Source organism: Ceratosolen solmsi, unplaced genomic scaffold, assembly GCF_000503995.2.
Source record: "Ceratosolen solmsi marchali unplaced genomic scaffold, CerSol_1.0 scaffold29, whole genome shotgun sequence".
NCBI classification, from domain to species: Eukaryota; Metazoa; Arthropoda; class Insecta; order Hymenoptera; family Agaonidae; genus Ceratosolen; species Ceratosolen solmsi.
The window spans coordinates 6,903,840-6,920,092 of record NW_011948417.1 but is presented as its reverse complement, the minus strand read 5'-3'; the positions used below and the strand labels follow the sequence as shown (position 1 = coordinate 6,920,092).

General features: G+C 24.3%; 1 protein-coding gene across 1 annotated transcript in view; it reads right to left on the bottom strand.

Annotated features, from left to right (window-relative positions):
• Positions 1–16,253, bottom strand: part of LOC105360018 (uncharacterized) — a 93,347-nt gene that overhangs the window by 12,386 nt on the left and 64,708 nt on the right. The window contains exons 9-17 of the mRNA XM_011496790.1: positions 13,852–14,014; positions 13,114–13,242; positions 11,304–11,526; positions 9,561–9,704; positions 5,369–5,514; positions 2,584–2,631; positions 1,691–1,780; positions 965–1,027; positions 527–752 (exon numbers count right to left, since the gene is read on the bottom strand). Of these exons, the coding sequence (XP_011495092.1) occupies positions 527–752; positions 965–1,027; positions 1,691–1,780; positions 2,584–2,631; positions 5,369–5,514; positions 9,561–9,704; positions 11,304–11,526; positions 13,114–13,242; positions 13,852–14,014 (1,232 nt within the window). The remainder of the gene's footprint in view (positions 1–526; positions 753–964; positions 1,028–1,690; positions 1,781–2,583; positions 2,632–5,368; positions 5,515–9,560; positions 9,705–11,303; positions 11,527–13,113; positions 13,243–13,851; positions 14,015–16,253) is intronic.

Below are 16,253 nucleotides of genomic sequence, written 5' to 3'. Positions count from 1 at the left end.
TTTCTTATATGTGTAGACATATATATTTTTCATACAATTAAGAATAATAATTTATACTTATAAATCTCGTTCTTTATAAGTTCTCTAATTATAATAATGTTTATAGAAGAAACTTTATACTTATGAGTTTATTATAATTTCTGGATTGTAAATAACAGAGAAAAGCATATTTAATATATTATAATATATTCATAATATATTTATAATTTTATATATTTTAATATAATTTTTATATAATTTGTATATAATTTATATAATTTTATATCCAATTATTTATAATACAAGCACACATTCAGGCATATATAATTATAGAATTTAAAATAAATAATGCTTTTAGTATAAGATTATTCGATTTTTTTTCTTTACATTGTCATATATGAAAATTTTACAAGAAATGTGTTCATACGAGTAATATTTTTATACTAGAAAATATAAAAACATGTATTAGAGCCATTATAAATATATAATTGAAGTATACTTTATTCATACGAAGGAGGATATCTCTTGTTCTTAAAAAGTAAATTACCTAATAGTGATAAAGGTATCTCGAATAGTTTCCCGTACGGTATGTGCTTGGGCCTGGGACATACGTCTAAGATTTCTGATTTCTTGACGCAGATCCTTGGCTTTTTTCTGCAAACCTCTCAATTGATTATACATTTCTGGAGTAAGAGCTAGATCTCGATAGACGTATTGACCCGTTGCTAATGCTACAGGTTTTGGAGGCGGAGTCGGTTTATGCCTCTCTCGTTCTGTACAAATAGAAATTGAATTAGCCTTATATTGAATATTTGTTCATTATATACATGTTTTACAAATTGATTTGCAAGGAATATGTTAGAACATTTTTAAAAAGATTAGACAGAAATAGATAGACAGATGTGTATAATGTGATGTAAACTGAATGCGGATGTGAGTGTGAGTGATACTAATGAGATTTAATAATTAGTTAAAAGTACTTTACCTTGTGAAGACATCCTCGGCAGAGTCGAGGATTTGATAGCCGGTTTGGTAGGTTTTGAGTCCGCTAGTGTGTGGAGGTAGCAAAGCACAATCGTATAAGTGATGTTAGATAGAAATTTTGACGTATAAATTGAATCTCTCTGTCGATTCAAAAATAAAGCTAGCAAGCGAGCAAGGATTTGTTTGTAAAATAATTTTTTAACGCACTCGTTTATTGCAGTTAATAAGTATATTATGATTCTCTTAACGGCTACGTAGAATTATATGATATATCATTTTAATAATTTCTAAATACAATGTACAGCGTACATTCTATACAAATTTCAATATTCATTATATAATTATCTCAATAATACTAAAAGGTACTTCATTATATTGTAAGAGGATGTTGTCCGATTATAAATTGTTTTATTTTAAATTGTTTTATTTTAAATATTACTTTGTACTTAAATCCAATCCTTACTCCTTTACTGTTATGCACATGTTTTAAAATGTTATATACAATTATAAATTTTAAAAACGTTAAAGCGTAAAAACGATTGTTTTTGTGTTATTTGACAAAGAGAAAATCAAAGAACTAATGTATATTATATGTGTAAGTAATGTAAGGAAATAATGTAGTAAAATAAATAAAGAAGAAGAGTAAACATGTGAGAAAAAATAGAGCTCGGTTAAAGTAATTAAATATCATAAGCTTATGTATTTAAACTCTAACTTGATCTATTACCTGTGTGTTGCGGTGAATGCTGTTTAGGAGAGTTCATGTCAGGTGGTTCGTCGCTGAATGAAACTGATTTTTCGAAAGATACTGATTTATCTGTAAAAATTTAAAATAATGCAAAAATTAAAAAAAAAAAAATATGAATAACATGTAATTTACACATTAAGTTACGAACAAATTAAATTTTGATTATTCTGTGTGCTTGTGTTTGTGTATTTGTGCGCGCGCGCGTGTGTGTGTGTATGTGTGCACGCGTGCACACGCGTCTAATTTGTGTATGTAAGTGTGCATGAGTGTAGATAAGTTTGTCATCGCTCAGACGCGCGCATTATAAAAATATAGCTCTGTTCTTTGGAAAATAAATAAAATGCATGCTTATAAATTTAGTTATAATAACTTTTAACCTCAATGATTAATGTTTTTGATTACAGCTTTTGCGTATACATATTATGCAACATACATTACATATAAATAAATCTCCATTAACATACAAAGTAGCATAAATGACCGAACATAGAATATGAACTTCATGCTGTAAACTTAAGTTAACAATTCCAATAGACCTTTATTATATTCTTCTTATTAAAATAATAAATTTTGAAAACGAAAGTTAACTCAAAAAATTATATACTTAATTTAATTATATAAAAATAAGAGTTATAAATAATAAATATCATATATATATATATATATATATATATATATATATATATATATATATATGATTATTTTATGTAATTATATATAAATTTATAAATAAAAGAATTAAAAAATTAGCAATTTGTATACAAAAATAATTCAAATAATGAAAAAAGATATAAAGATGAAGCCCATAGCATGAATAAATTCACATTATCAATTACATAAAGAAATAAAAAAATCATTTAAAAAAAGCGCACCTTTGCCTAGTTTCGGTGGCTTAACGTCGGTCCTTAAATAGTTGTCATCTGAAATATTACAGTTTCAGTACTTATTTTAAAATCATAATAAGGATGCAAACAGTTGAAAAATATAATCACGAAAGAAATCTAGGTAGAGGAGGGAAAAACGAGAAAGTAAAAGAGAAAAAGAAGAGAGAGATAGAAGGGTAATAGAAATTCAAAATAAATGGACTAGATGATGAAACTTATGTAATTGAGCAGTTATAATGATATTCCTATGTTATATATTACAAACATATTAATTGTTGGTTAAAAATTTTAATTTTTAACTCATAAATTTATTAATAATAAAAACTTATAAATTTTTTATTGAATATACAGTTTTTTTTATTACATCCAATTATAATTTGCTTCTTCTATTTTATGAATTTATCTAAGTATTTTCTACAAGAACATTTCAGTTATTTATTTAAATTTGAAAATATGCCCATAAATTAAGGTAATAAAAACTAAGAAAATTTATCAGAAGTTATAAATATTAGATATATTTTACTAATATTATTGATTGCTTTTTGAAACTATATTATTCTATTCTAATCATTAGTAATGAAAATATATTTAATTTAACAATTATAACATTCATACAGTTTTCATGATGTTTATAAATTCAATTTAGCTTTATATATTTCACATAAAATATATTTATTTAATATATTATAATCATAAGCTTATATAAATAAATTAAATCTTCTCCAAAATTATATATGTAAATGAGGAAGAGAAGTAAATGTATTATACCCATGGTAAAAAAATTGGAAAATGTTGCATAATAATTATGAGAAAAGAGAAAGAGACAGATTCGGTGTCAGTCAAGCAGTGCTCTTGCTTAAATACTTTTTGAACTCGTCTCCTGCGCCTATGTGCATATTAATAAAAATATTTTATAGCAGCGCGAGTAATTCATACCGATCGCCACAGATTAAAATCATAAATTATTTGTCCACATTTTCAATTTCTTTTAATATGAGATTTTTAGAAAGAGTTTTTTACTGAAATTACCGTTACACATATATACATTTGATCGTAAAATAACATAGAATCTTTTAAATAGATTATTAATAAATTTGGAAGATATATTTGTACTTTAGTTGCGATCCATAGTTATTTACCCATATAATATGTTTAATATATTTTCAGAATCATCGATATCATATATTATTAAAATACTAGTTAAATTTTTCATTGCAAAAACGTAAAATCTTTCATTCAATTCACATTTATCGATTGTGAAAAATCTTTTATTTAATTTTAAAATTTAATTTCAAGTATTTTAATAATAATATAAATTAATACATTTTATTTAACGAAAAAATTATGGCTACTATATTATATATAAATATAGATATTTTAAAGACATAAATAATATTTAAATTAATATTATAGATATTTTAATTTTAATAAGATTTTCAATTTGGAGTTTTTGTTAATAGAAATTATTATTAACTTTATATATTCTAAATTCTTTAATCATCACTGTATAAATATATATAAATTTGTTTCGCCTCTTCATATTACTATAAATTAATGAATATTAATATTCGTTTGAAAATATTAATTTTGTTAACTATATCCGGCAGCAAAAATAATTTACGAAGTTTTTATTCTATTTTGGTATATAATATATATTTTAGTATTATTTCAGTCTATATAATTTTTAACTGTAATGTAAGTTTTGATTTTGAATTAGAAAAGGTTTTAATAGAAAAATTAATTTATTCGAATAAATAGTATTTGAGGCGTTTATTGTAAAATTGTGTAATTAAACTAGATATATAACATTTCTATATAAAGTGAGTTTTAAACATAGTATTTTTTTATTATTTTACAACGAATTTTATATATTTTATTTATAGTTATAAACTATTAAAAACGATAAGTAATTTGTAATAATAAAATGCTTATGTTTGTGAATTACATGTCATAATTACCTATTCATACGTACGTACCGCCCATCACCCACCCCCTCCCAACAAACAAACAAATAAAAAAAACTTATATATGAACTCAATTAATAAGAAATATCAACTTAACACAAATGAAGAAATCTATATTCATTATATTCAAAATCAGTTTTACACTGTTTCTCGTTTTACCAGTAAAAATTTAATTTTGGAATTCATATGATATTCATATTAATTTTTACTTATTTTCCTTATATATATATATATAGAATTATATTTATTTTATTTTTATTAATATATTATAATACATATTTATATATATAAATTCCTTTGTACAAATGATAGCAATGAAAAATATTCCGTTAGAAATATGCATTTTTTAAAACAAACATATATGTAATATTATAAAACTATGGTCTTTATATTGAAATTAAGTTTTATAAATTAAACTCTAATTTCTATTCAGAAAGCGTACGTTTCTTATAATAAAAAGTGATGAAGTATAGGATCCTATTATAGATATGACAATTATTTAAAAAATTCATTTAAAAGATTCAATTTTGTATATAGCACTTTATAATTTAATCTAAAATATTTAATAATATTTAGAATAGTTGTTTAAAATTAAAATATATAGTGAATTAGCTGTGGCATGTTTTCTTGTATGTAATTCAATAACGATTTTTTTAAATCGATGAATACTACCTTTACACAGTAGAAGTACATTATTTAATTTATTACCGATAATAGGAATAAAAATTTACTTTGTCGTGTAGAATATACATGTGGAGCTTAGTAACGTATAGGATATTAGAAGGTGAAAATAACAAAAACGAATATACCTGTATTACGGACATAGGTATCGCGTCCAGCAGGAACTTGTAGATAGTCCCTTGGCGAGGGACTTGGATGCGGTGCATGTGTAAGAGCTTTTTGTACGAGTCCTGTTAAGTTGGCGAGTTGCCTTTCCATATGTTCCACTCTTATTCTATTGAGAAAAATTGTTAATTTAAATTCTCTTGTCTATCATTTTCATTAAGTATTACAATATACGACCTAACTCGCTACTTGTGTTAAGCTACAGTACAAACATGTTCTTTAATTGATGATTTGATAAAATCTTATTACTTTCTAATACAAACAATATGGTTCGTAAAATAAGAATTTAACGAAAAATCGAAGAATTATGAGTTTATTAAATAATGCAGTGATAGAATACTTTTTTTAATCAATTATTAAGATTTCTGGTTAATTTAATATACATTATTTATAAGCTTGTTTTTCTAATATAAAACATAATCCTAAAGATTTCCACAAATACATGGATCATTCAATGCTTTACAATGGGGATATGTTTTTACACCATAATATACTACGTACACAAGCTACTTCAAATATTTTTAAAAACGATTCTAAATCGTTCATGCACTATTATAATTCAGATTGCCTATTTGTTCAATTATACATAATGTGTAATAAAAATAATAATGAAGAAAAAATTGTAAATAATCTACTAATCGATAAAAAAATATAAGATTCACTGTCTAATTTAGTAATATGAATCCAGTGATATGGATGATTAGAGTTTAAACTATTATAATACAAATTTGTTATTTTTTATTATTTTTAGACGCATTATGTATGCATATTTAGCGTATAGATTACATTAAAATTTAAAAGCATTTTGATTGTAATGTCTTTGAATCAATTATAATAAATTTTAATTAAATTAAAATTGAAGCTAGCAACTTTAGAATATAAAATTACAAATTGTATATTAAAGCCAGCGAATGCTCAAGTAATTTGAGCGAAATAAAGATTTTTTGCTAATACTATTGCAAAAATAAAATTCAAAATTTATCATATTACTTGTTAATAAGTTAATTATTAAAATACGTAGTAAAATAGTAATGGTCTGATAATTTTCATATAGAGTATCATCTTGTACACGACATAAATAAAAAAAGAATGGTCATAATTTCTTGATGTAATCATAAGGTATTTTTCTACAAACCCAATAAATTTTCTTTAAGTATTCGAGTATTTATTTTTGTTTATGTATATGCGTGCGTGCATATAGTAAATGTAAGCGTACGAAGTATACACGTATGCATGCATAAATACATTTTAAATATAAATGGGCGTCCGTATATCAATATAAATATATATATTCCTGTACAACCTTTTTTTTATAGCGTTTTAAGCGTTTTTTCATATCTAAAATGATATACGTGTTCATAATATTTCGCTATTGATCATTTATTTAAATCTCTATATGAAGATCAGATTTATTCATTGTATGTACCTCTTAGGATTCTTGGCCCAGCTTTCAACATGGATTGATAATACCACTTACGTCTATTTTTCCTTACGTAGCTCGTATAAATGGATGGTGCACGATATTTAAAAAATTTAGAATAAATATCATTATGTTAAATGTACTTATCAATTTCACATTGATTGATTTGTTAATAAGTAGATTATAAAATATTCTGTTTTCAATTTCATAATTTCATTGTGGTGGTTCAAATTTTGTTGTGGTGAATAAACAACCAAATTCATGACAGTAATTTCAAATGATATTTCAAAGATTTTCTGTGATTTATGTTTCCTCAAATTTTGAGATAACTAGTTTTATTTACATGCTATATTTTCTCACAAGATTATTAATATTACGTATGATTTCATTAGATATTGTACTAATTTTTCCAAATCCTTCGTATATAAGGAGCTTGATTTTACCAGATACATAAACTTATACATACATTTATACATGTACAAAGTCATATACATGAATATATAAGTGCATGTACATCACCACGAGTTTGGTTATGTACTACAAAAAGCAATGCGTTGAACTTTAAATTTAATCTTATTATTTTTATGTTAAAAAACTTACTTTTTAATTATTTTATATGCTAAAACTTTTATTAATACTAATCGATTATATATAAATTATATTTTAACTAATTCAACTATATATATTACAGTGCAATACAGTGATTTTTTATTATGAGATGAGAGTGATAATTATACAAATATATTAAACAATACTTCGTCTTTTGTTTTATTGAACTTATATATTTTGTATTCCATTATTGATAGAGTGTATAGTTATTCAATTATAAACTGTTACTTCAATCTAAATAATAAATAATTAACTGGGTCAGTTGAAAATTATAATAAACGAGGTAATATCTATTGATAATTAGAAAAATAAAATTAGAACACTAGTTTATTATTATTATACTTTAGTAAATATTTTCTTATAAAAATTCTAGATTTATTTACAATAACGATTGATACAAGAAATTTTATAAGTAAATTATATCTTGTTATCTTAAAATCATTTTTTATGCATAAAACATTATTATATAATGTATCTTATGTTTTTATATTTTTTTTTAATGATTTGTATTTCAGATTTTAGATAATTATTCTGCGATATATGATCTAACTATAACTATATTAAATTCATGAAAATTTTTATTATAGAAGGTTTAAGGAGATAATTTATGTAATATAATTATCACTAATATTTAAAGTTATTTATATAAATTAATGACAAAATTCATTTTTTTAACCATTAAAAATTGCCTTTAGAAAAGCAATATACACGAAATAATATTCATGATATACATTGTAATTATCATATACATGCAATAGTGTACAAAAATTTTGTTTTTTAGTCTTGTTCATTAAATTTATTATTAACGTAATTTTTTATTAAACGACTCATAATGATGCACAATATGGTTTCTTTAATTAATATAAATATTATATAACATATTTACAATAGAAAAAAATAATAATAGACTTTCAACATTCATTTATTATGAATACAAATAGTATTGTTAAAGGTGATTTTTTTGATAGATGAAATTATTGAAAAAACATATAAATTTGATAAATAATGTAGCCCTATCTTCTGTAAAGCATTTCTATTATAAATCCTTTAATGAAATGCATAATTAAATATGTATATATACATATTCATTTTATATAGAAGAATAAATAAAAAATTAATCTAAGGAAAATTTTTACAAATTTTAAAATGTTTATGTACCTCTATATTAGCAGAGAAGATGTAATAATAAGTAATACTATTAATGAATTTTATAAATCATTTAAAAAATTTTTTCAATACCTCCAATATTAAGTTAATTAGTCATCATTCGTGTGTGTCTATTTCTTTTAATTACTTTGCAGAAAAGTTGAAGGTAATTTTAAAATATATAATGCATTAAAGCGGTTGGCAGACGAAAAGTATATGGTACAGCTTAAGCTCTGTATTCAAACTATTTATTATACTACTAGGCATTCATGATAAATAATTCATATGGCTATGTGTGCCTAGGCTCTTAATTGTATTTACATTAATTGTAAAATAATATTTTATTTTACCCAGTGTTTTACATTTTTATTTTGTTTTGTATAACAATTTAAATCACACGTTATTTTTTAATACTATAAGAAAAGAGAAACATATATACAGCTATTTATAATTAAGGCATATTGATAATTTAGAATTATCTAAAAGTATATAAATTTAAAAGAGCTCAAAATTTGTACATGTATAATAAATTCTTAGTAACCTTTTAATTAACTGTTGAACAAAATTGATCTCCGGAGTTTTGAAAAAATTTGGTTTCCTTGATTTCATCATTTTTTCCATTTGACTTTTTGAACGCGTTAATTTAATTAAGCAAACAAACAAAAAGAAGTATTTAGTCACTATTTAAACCGTGTAAAAATAAATAATATATATAAAAAAAAAAACTAAATTTCAATTCAGTGCGATAAAGATTATTTAAGCGAGTATTGTTTTGGTCGTATTATAACAATAAGCAACATATACAACAAAATGAGGCTATAGGCTTCATATATTATACGGTAATATTTTGAATAACGAAGAAAATTGAATTTCTTATCTATTGAAGCTAATAAGCAATATCAATCTAGTAATTTTATAGTGCAGTCGTAAATACGAGCTAGTTGTGCTGAATCCGGAGGAGAAGGCATTAAGAAAAATACCGAGTGGCATCGTAGGGCTGTCCACTAGGTAGGAGTGCGGGACCCCCGGTTGCGAATGGAGATCGCGGGGGACCAGAAGGTGGTCGCCCTGGAGGTTTCACTCCATACAGACTGTATGACTCGTCCAATAGCTCCGTGTCACTGCTTTAACCATATAACATATACACATCCTTTTTATTTTCAGCTTTTCATCAATACATCGCCATAAGTTCTTTAAATATCCCTCACTGATTTCATCAAATTTTACTTGACCTTCAACTTCATTGTCAAATTGAAGCTTTTTCTTCATTTGATGAATATTAATCATAGATGCTTAAAACATTGCCATTAAAAATGTCACTATCTAGACTCATTCAACTTATGAATAAATATGGCTATAAAAATCCATTTATGATGTTAGAGCCAAAAATTCTAACGCATCACAATTTTAGAAATAATTAAATAGTCGATCGGTATGTAAGATTAATTTTTTATAATATTTAGAACATGCTCAAAAGATTACTGGTAACTTGTAACAACAAAGGAGATTAGATAGTAATCAAACACAAATTATTTTACAAAGCTGAGTAGTTGTATAAATGATGTTTTAAAATACACGATTACATTTAATTCCAAGACCATATTTTCATTTTTATAGCAAATAAAATAATGCAAAAAATATAAGAATGAATTAATACGTTAAACTAAAAGTCAAAATTATTAAATATAATACAATATTATACTGAATTGTTCTTAAGAATTATAAATGTAGTAAAATTTAAATACATATTTCAATTATTATAATATTTGATTTGAAGTTAGTGAATAAATCTAAATATTTCAAAATATTTTTTGCATATTTATTATATAATTGATTATGCAGCGATATTAATTTTCTTATGCTAATTAAATAATTTACGTAAATTTAGTCAGATAAATAAGTTCATAGCAATTCATAATGAACCTGAATTTATTGATATCTTAATTACTTTTTCCATTATTGTAACCTTACAATATATGTTTCAACTTATAATTATATGTATATATATATATATATATATATATATATATATATATATATATATATATTGCAATAAAAAATTGAAAATTTATTATCGATAACAAATAAAGTCTCTAATGTGTTATTTATATAAAATTATCAATGAGATAAGTTAACAAATTCAATCTTATTCAAGTCTACGCAATGTATTTCCATTATTATTCAGAACTTTTATTATCAATTAATTATCTCGTAATAATAAAAATTTATTTATTTAATCTTTTTAGTCTGTAGAACCGAAGTATATTTTAAACATTCATAATAATAGGGTTAGTCTGTTCGTATAATCTAATGTGATTTAGTGTAACATTCAAAATGAGTAGTAAGTAATGAAATGTGAAAAATTGTTGAAAGCTCTAAATTATTAATTCTATATGTAATTAGAATTTGAGTTCCAAATATGATAATAAAATCTGCAAGTAAAATTTTAAATAAGGAACATTATATTATTAATAATATTTTATATACTTATTAATAGGGAAAAAAGAACTTGAGATAGTTTTACAAAAGATAAAGTACAACAAGAATTACGAGTGTTAATTGTGAGTTGGTAGATTATTATTAAAATGCGAATGAATTTTAATTATTACCCTGTGCATTTGATAATATATAACATTATTATAAAACAGGTATAATTAAATGAGCAATTGCAAAGCTATTTTATAATAAAATATTAAATTAAATTACATATCTGTTCGATTTACCTAGCTTCTTCATCGATTACCGGTGTTACTGTACCAGAGTACTGTGAATAATAAGGATCCTCGTAGCTACTGCTAGCGCTGTAAGGACCAGGTGGATATCTATTTGATGTAGTTGAACCAGGAGTACTGCCATTGCCGGTATTACCGACAGGCGCAGGAACAATACCTCCAGCACCACCCCTCTCGGGACTACTTATGTAGCCACTTTCACCATGCAGTGGATCTAATGGTAACCCAATGAAAAGATTTAACTTTTTATAACTTTTTTAACTTTTTAAATATTTATTTATTATCATTGATTGGCAATATAAGCGCGTGCAATTTGTTAAGAATTTCCCAACAGAGTCTATAATAATTATATAGGAAGCTCCATTATCATACTTCTGTATTATCGTATGGTGGTAATTGTTATAATTCGTTATCTCTCATTTTTATACACCTTAGTCTGAAACCTCGTCAATGAATCATTAATCATCTATTCGACTAAAATCATACTACAGCCGTAGAATATTTAATAAACGTAAGTTGATTATGATATATTATTCATATATAGTGTATGATTGGGTATTCACATTAACCGCATGTTAATCTCAGTATACACCATTATTCAATAATGTTATAAAGGAACTTAGTATATTCAATTTTTATAACTGATTTAAATAACAATAATTATCACAATTAAAGACTGGCATAGCATAAAAAAACTTTTTTTTGTAAACATTCATCAAAATAAAGTTATAATGGTCCATTATAATTGAACGGATTAAAATGTAATAAAATAATGTAATAAAATATTATAATTGACATATTAAAAGAAAAAATGAAGTAGTTAAACGCATCGATAAAAAATTAGAGTTAAAAATTTTGTATATTATGATGATTATAGTTTAACTACTATAATCTAAGTAAAACATAAAAAATTAACGTAACTCATAATGTAATATTTAATGTTCTTGAAGCTAAATTTATTTAGATTTTTGATAAGCTATCAATTAATTACTTCAGTCATTTCATTTATATAATTGCCAATAGTAACCGAGTGTACAAATGTATTCTAATATTATGTGAAATATTATTTTCCAAGTTCTTAATGATACAAAATTATTACAAAATGAAATATTTTATTTTTCATTGTAAAAAATAGATTAATTCTCATGTAATTAATGTGATAATTTCAAATAAATTAATATTTAGGAGTAATTAATATTATTTGCTTGTCCATCTGTTAGTTTAATTGAAATTTAAAATTCATATTATAATGATTCTTAATTCAGATATTTGTATCTTAATAACTTTCTGATTAGTTGGAAAACTTTATTAACATTAATGAAATTAATAATCAAATTTTTTTCATGAAGAATATAAGATTTGATATTTAATTTATGATTAATGTTTTCCTTACCCATTAATTTGCATTAAAAATTAATTGGTAGCCTATCGGTTCCTATCATACTTATAATATTAATCATTTTCAAACAAATGGATTAACCTATAATGACCGTGATAATTGCTTATTACCTTTGAGAAAATTCTGTTTTATTGTAAGTTAATCTTGTGCATTCAGTGCAACGAGCATATATCTATGTGGAATAAAAGCGCAAAGCCAATAATGAAACATAAAATCGATGCATGTGCTTAGTCTTATGCAAGACCTTAGATGATTTTAGGATGCCCTACAAGGTCATGCGGTATGTACATTCTGTTAGTATAATGCAAGCTTAGATACATAGTATTTACAATAGGACAAAAGTAAACCGAAAGTGGCATTGTTGAGCAGTGTAGACAATATTGATGATGGTCTGATACTAACCTGGTATACTATAGAGGGAAACCGAGCTATCACGGGAAAAGCGCGTCGAACTCCCGAGGCTGCCAAGAGGACTTTTGCCGCAATGGTAGTTTCGTAGAGGTTTGGCTGGTGCCTGCCCCCCTCCGCCACCTATCCAATTACCCCCACATTAACAGTGACTCTTTAGTATGCTTCGCTATCTCATCAATTTTTGTTAATTTAATTTGTTAGGCTTGCACGACCGTTAAACGAACTATTCGGCCTGCTTACAGTTGTTGCGTATTAAATAAGCCCAAAAATTTCAATGTCCAGCAACGCTTCAGTGAATATCATCAGACGCCCTAATTCATGACTATCTAAGTCCATTAAGACAGCCAAGTCATCATTTATATATTTTATATAACTCCATTCGTTTCGTGATCTAATGATATGTTATTAACGCCACGTAATTATACACTTAATTTAACACGTGATCATGCATCGTAAATATGCATATGTAAGACAAACAAAATTGAGTACCTAAAATATCTCATTTCACGTGAAACTGCATTCATATTTCAAGATTACAGCTATACGGACTTAAGCGCTTCTCACTCTTCGATTTAATTCATAAATGCTCATTCAATAAAGAGAGTATGTAATAATAGGTACTACGTAATTATCCGGACAACTGAAAAGTTTTCTGTGAATTTATCATTAGGTCTATACGACAATTTATTTGTACCCTGCATTAGTAGTTTAGTAAATTTGTTTTTGTACCTGGTGTACCAATAGTTTTGGGCTGTCCAGGAACGGCCGTACCATTTGGCCCAGGTAGCACAGTAGTCGCGGGACTGTAGGGTCGCAGCAAAGCTCCGCCTCGGGGCAGCGTGCTACTGCCGCTCATGTAATATCCGGTGCTGGCACTCGCACTTTTGGCACTCTACAATCAAAAAGCGCATATTTTCCTTATATTTCGTTTTATTTCGTACTTCCATCTCCCCCACCCCCTTGATCACTGTCGCCCGCCCTTACATTTAACTTATCTTCATTGATATTATGCAATACATGATATTTTTATTTTAAAATCATTACAGGAAAGTGGAATAAAAATGGAGTTTTTTTGCGTAATTAGAAAATATTTATTTAATTTAAGTGACTAATTAGAGCCAGAATTATCGTATTCCTTTGCAATATTAGAAAACAATTATACGAATCGATAATTGAATAAGAAACAAGGAGTTATGAAAGGATAATGAAATTATATTGAGAGATGTATTTACAGCTAAAGCAAGAAGAAATTTATAGGATATAAATATGTATATACACATATACTTATACGCATATATTAAAATGTAACAAACTTAATATTATTGATACTGCTGCACTAGTAGTCCTTAGTTTTAATATTATTTTAGTATTAACAATTCAATAAGGTTAAATTGCAATTTTAGAATAGTAACTTAAGAAATACATGTATAAATTAAAAATAAGTATTTTAGTTAAAAATATATTGTTTTTTAACATATATAAATTCTACTGCCAATTTATAAGAATTGAGGTAAGGTCAGATTTTATTTTTATTAATATTAAGCAAATTAAAAACACTGTGCAGTAAATAATTTTAAATGGAAAATTTTATAATAAAATTCCATATACAAATAATTGATTGAATATTAATTGTATATTGAACATAGACGATCATAATTTCTATTTCATAAAATCAAACGATGTTAACGAATACTTTATACTAAGTGAAAATTCCCTCAAAATATCAAATCATTAAAACATTATATATTTTTCCATCTAACAATTTGTTACATTGTAATTGAAAACATAATAAATATTGTATTTTTAACAATTAATTATTGCTTGATTTGTTTTAAAAATGTTTATATTTAAATTCTAACTAGTCTAATCGTGTCATAATTAGATATTGCGATAAAAATTACGATAGAGCAATACATTAATTCTTAATAACTTACTTAATGTATTTACATATATAAAATCTATAGGTAGTAGTTTGTGCATGAAAATTGAAAATTCCTTAAATTACAAGTTCATCTTTAATTCATTAATTTATATTTATTTGTAGATAATTTAATAATTCAGTATTGTGTATTGTTCGAGCAAAATTTTAATTTTTATAGAAGTCATTTTTAATTCGTTTAAATAAATTAACAATATATTATATAATTATTAATATAATATAGTCGTTATCAGTTAATTCAATTAAATTAACGATAAATTTAGCAAAGTATTAAAAGGAAAAAATATATAATTACCAAGATGATATAAAAATCTAAATATTAGTTTTTTTATATGCTAACTAATATTTTTCATTAATGAACGTAGAACATGATATGTACATTACATTATTTCATTACATTAATTAATTTTCATAAATATTCGTTTCAAAAACTTTTTAATAGTTAGCAGTAATTGTTGTAGCTGAAGGTATACACTATAAGAATTAAATCATTTTTAGGGCAAATCTATTTAACTATTTACAAAATAGTAATTTGTCTGTATTACCACTGTTATATATAAAATTGTTTAAGCTACTTATTTGTGTAACTTAATCCTTCATTGTTCCGCCTTAATAGAAACGTAAGTATTATTATTATAGTTTATATTCTAACGCTAATTCAAAAATACTGAACTTCATAATTTTGGCAAAAGAATATTTTAGAAATTTATAAAGCTCAAAATATTTTAAATAAATATAATATTTTTATCTAATATATAATTTTTAACTTTTTATTATAATCAAAAATAAAATGACTGTGAAGTTTCTTTAAAAAAAAATTCCTTAAAAATAAAATACAAATCAAAGATCAAAATGCGCAATATTAATATATTGATAAATACTTATTCTACAGCTTTTAAGTCATTTACTTTGATTTTATATATAGAAAATAGAAATACCCCTTCTTATAAATCATTATTTAAGAAAATCAATATTTCCCTAATCAATAAACACTCTAAGTAAGTTTTAAAGTTTTCAAACTCTCGAGGAATTTTTTTTTATAAAATAATAGAATTACATTTTGAAGCAGGAAAAGTTCAAGATATAAAGTTTCCAATATTATTTATAAAAAATTTATTGTTGTTAATACATATTGTTTGTAATAATTAATCAAATTAAATTTGAATCAAGTTAATATTGTTGAATTATAAAT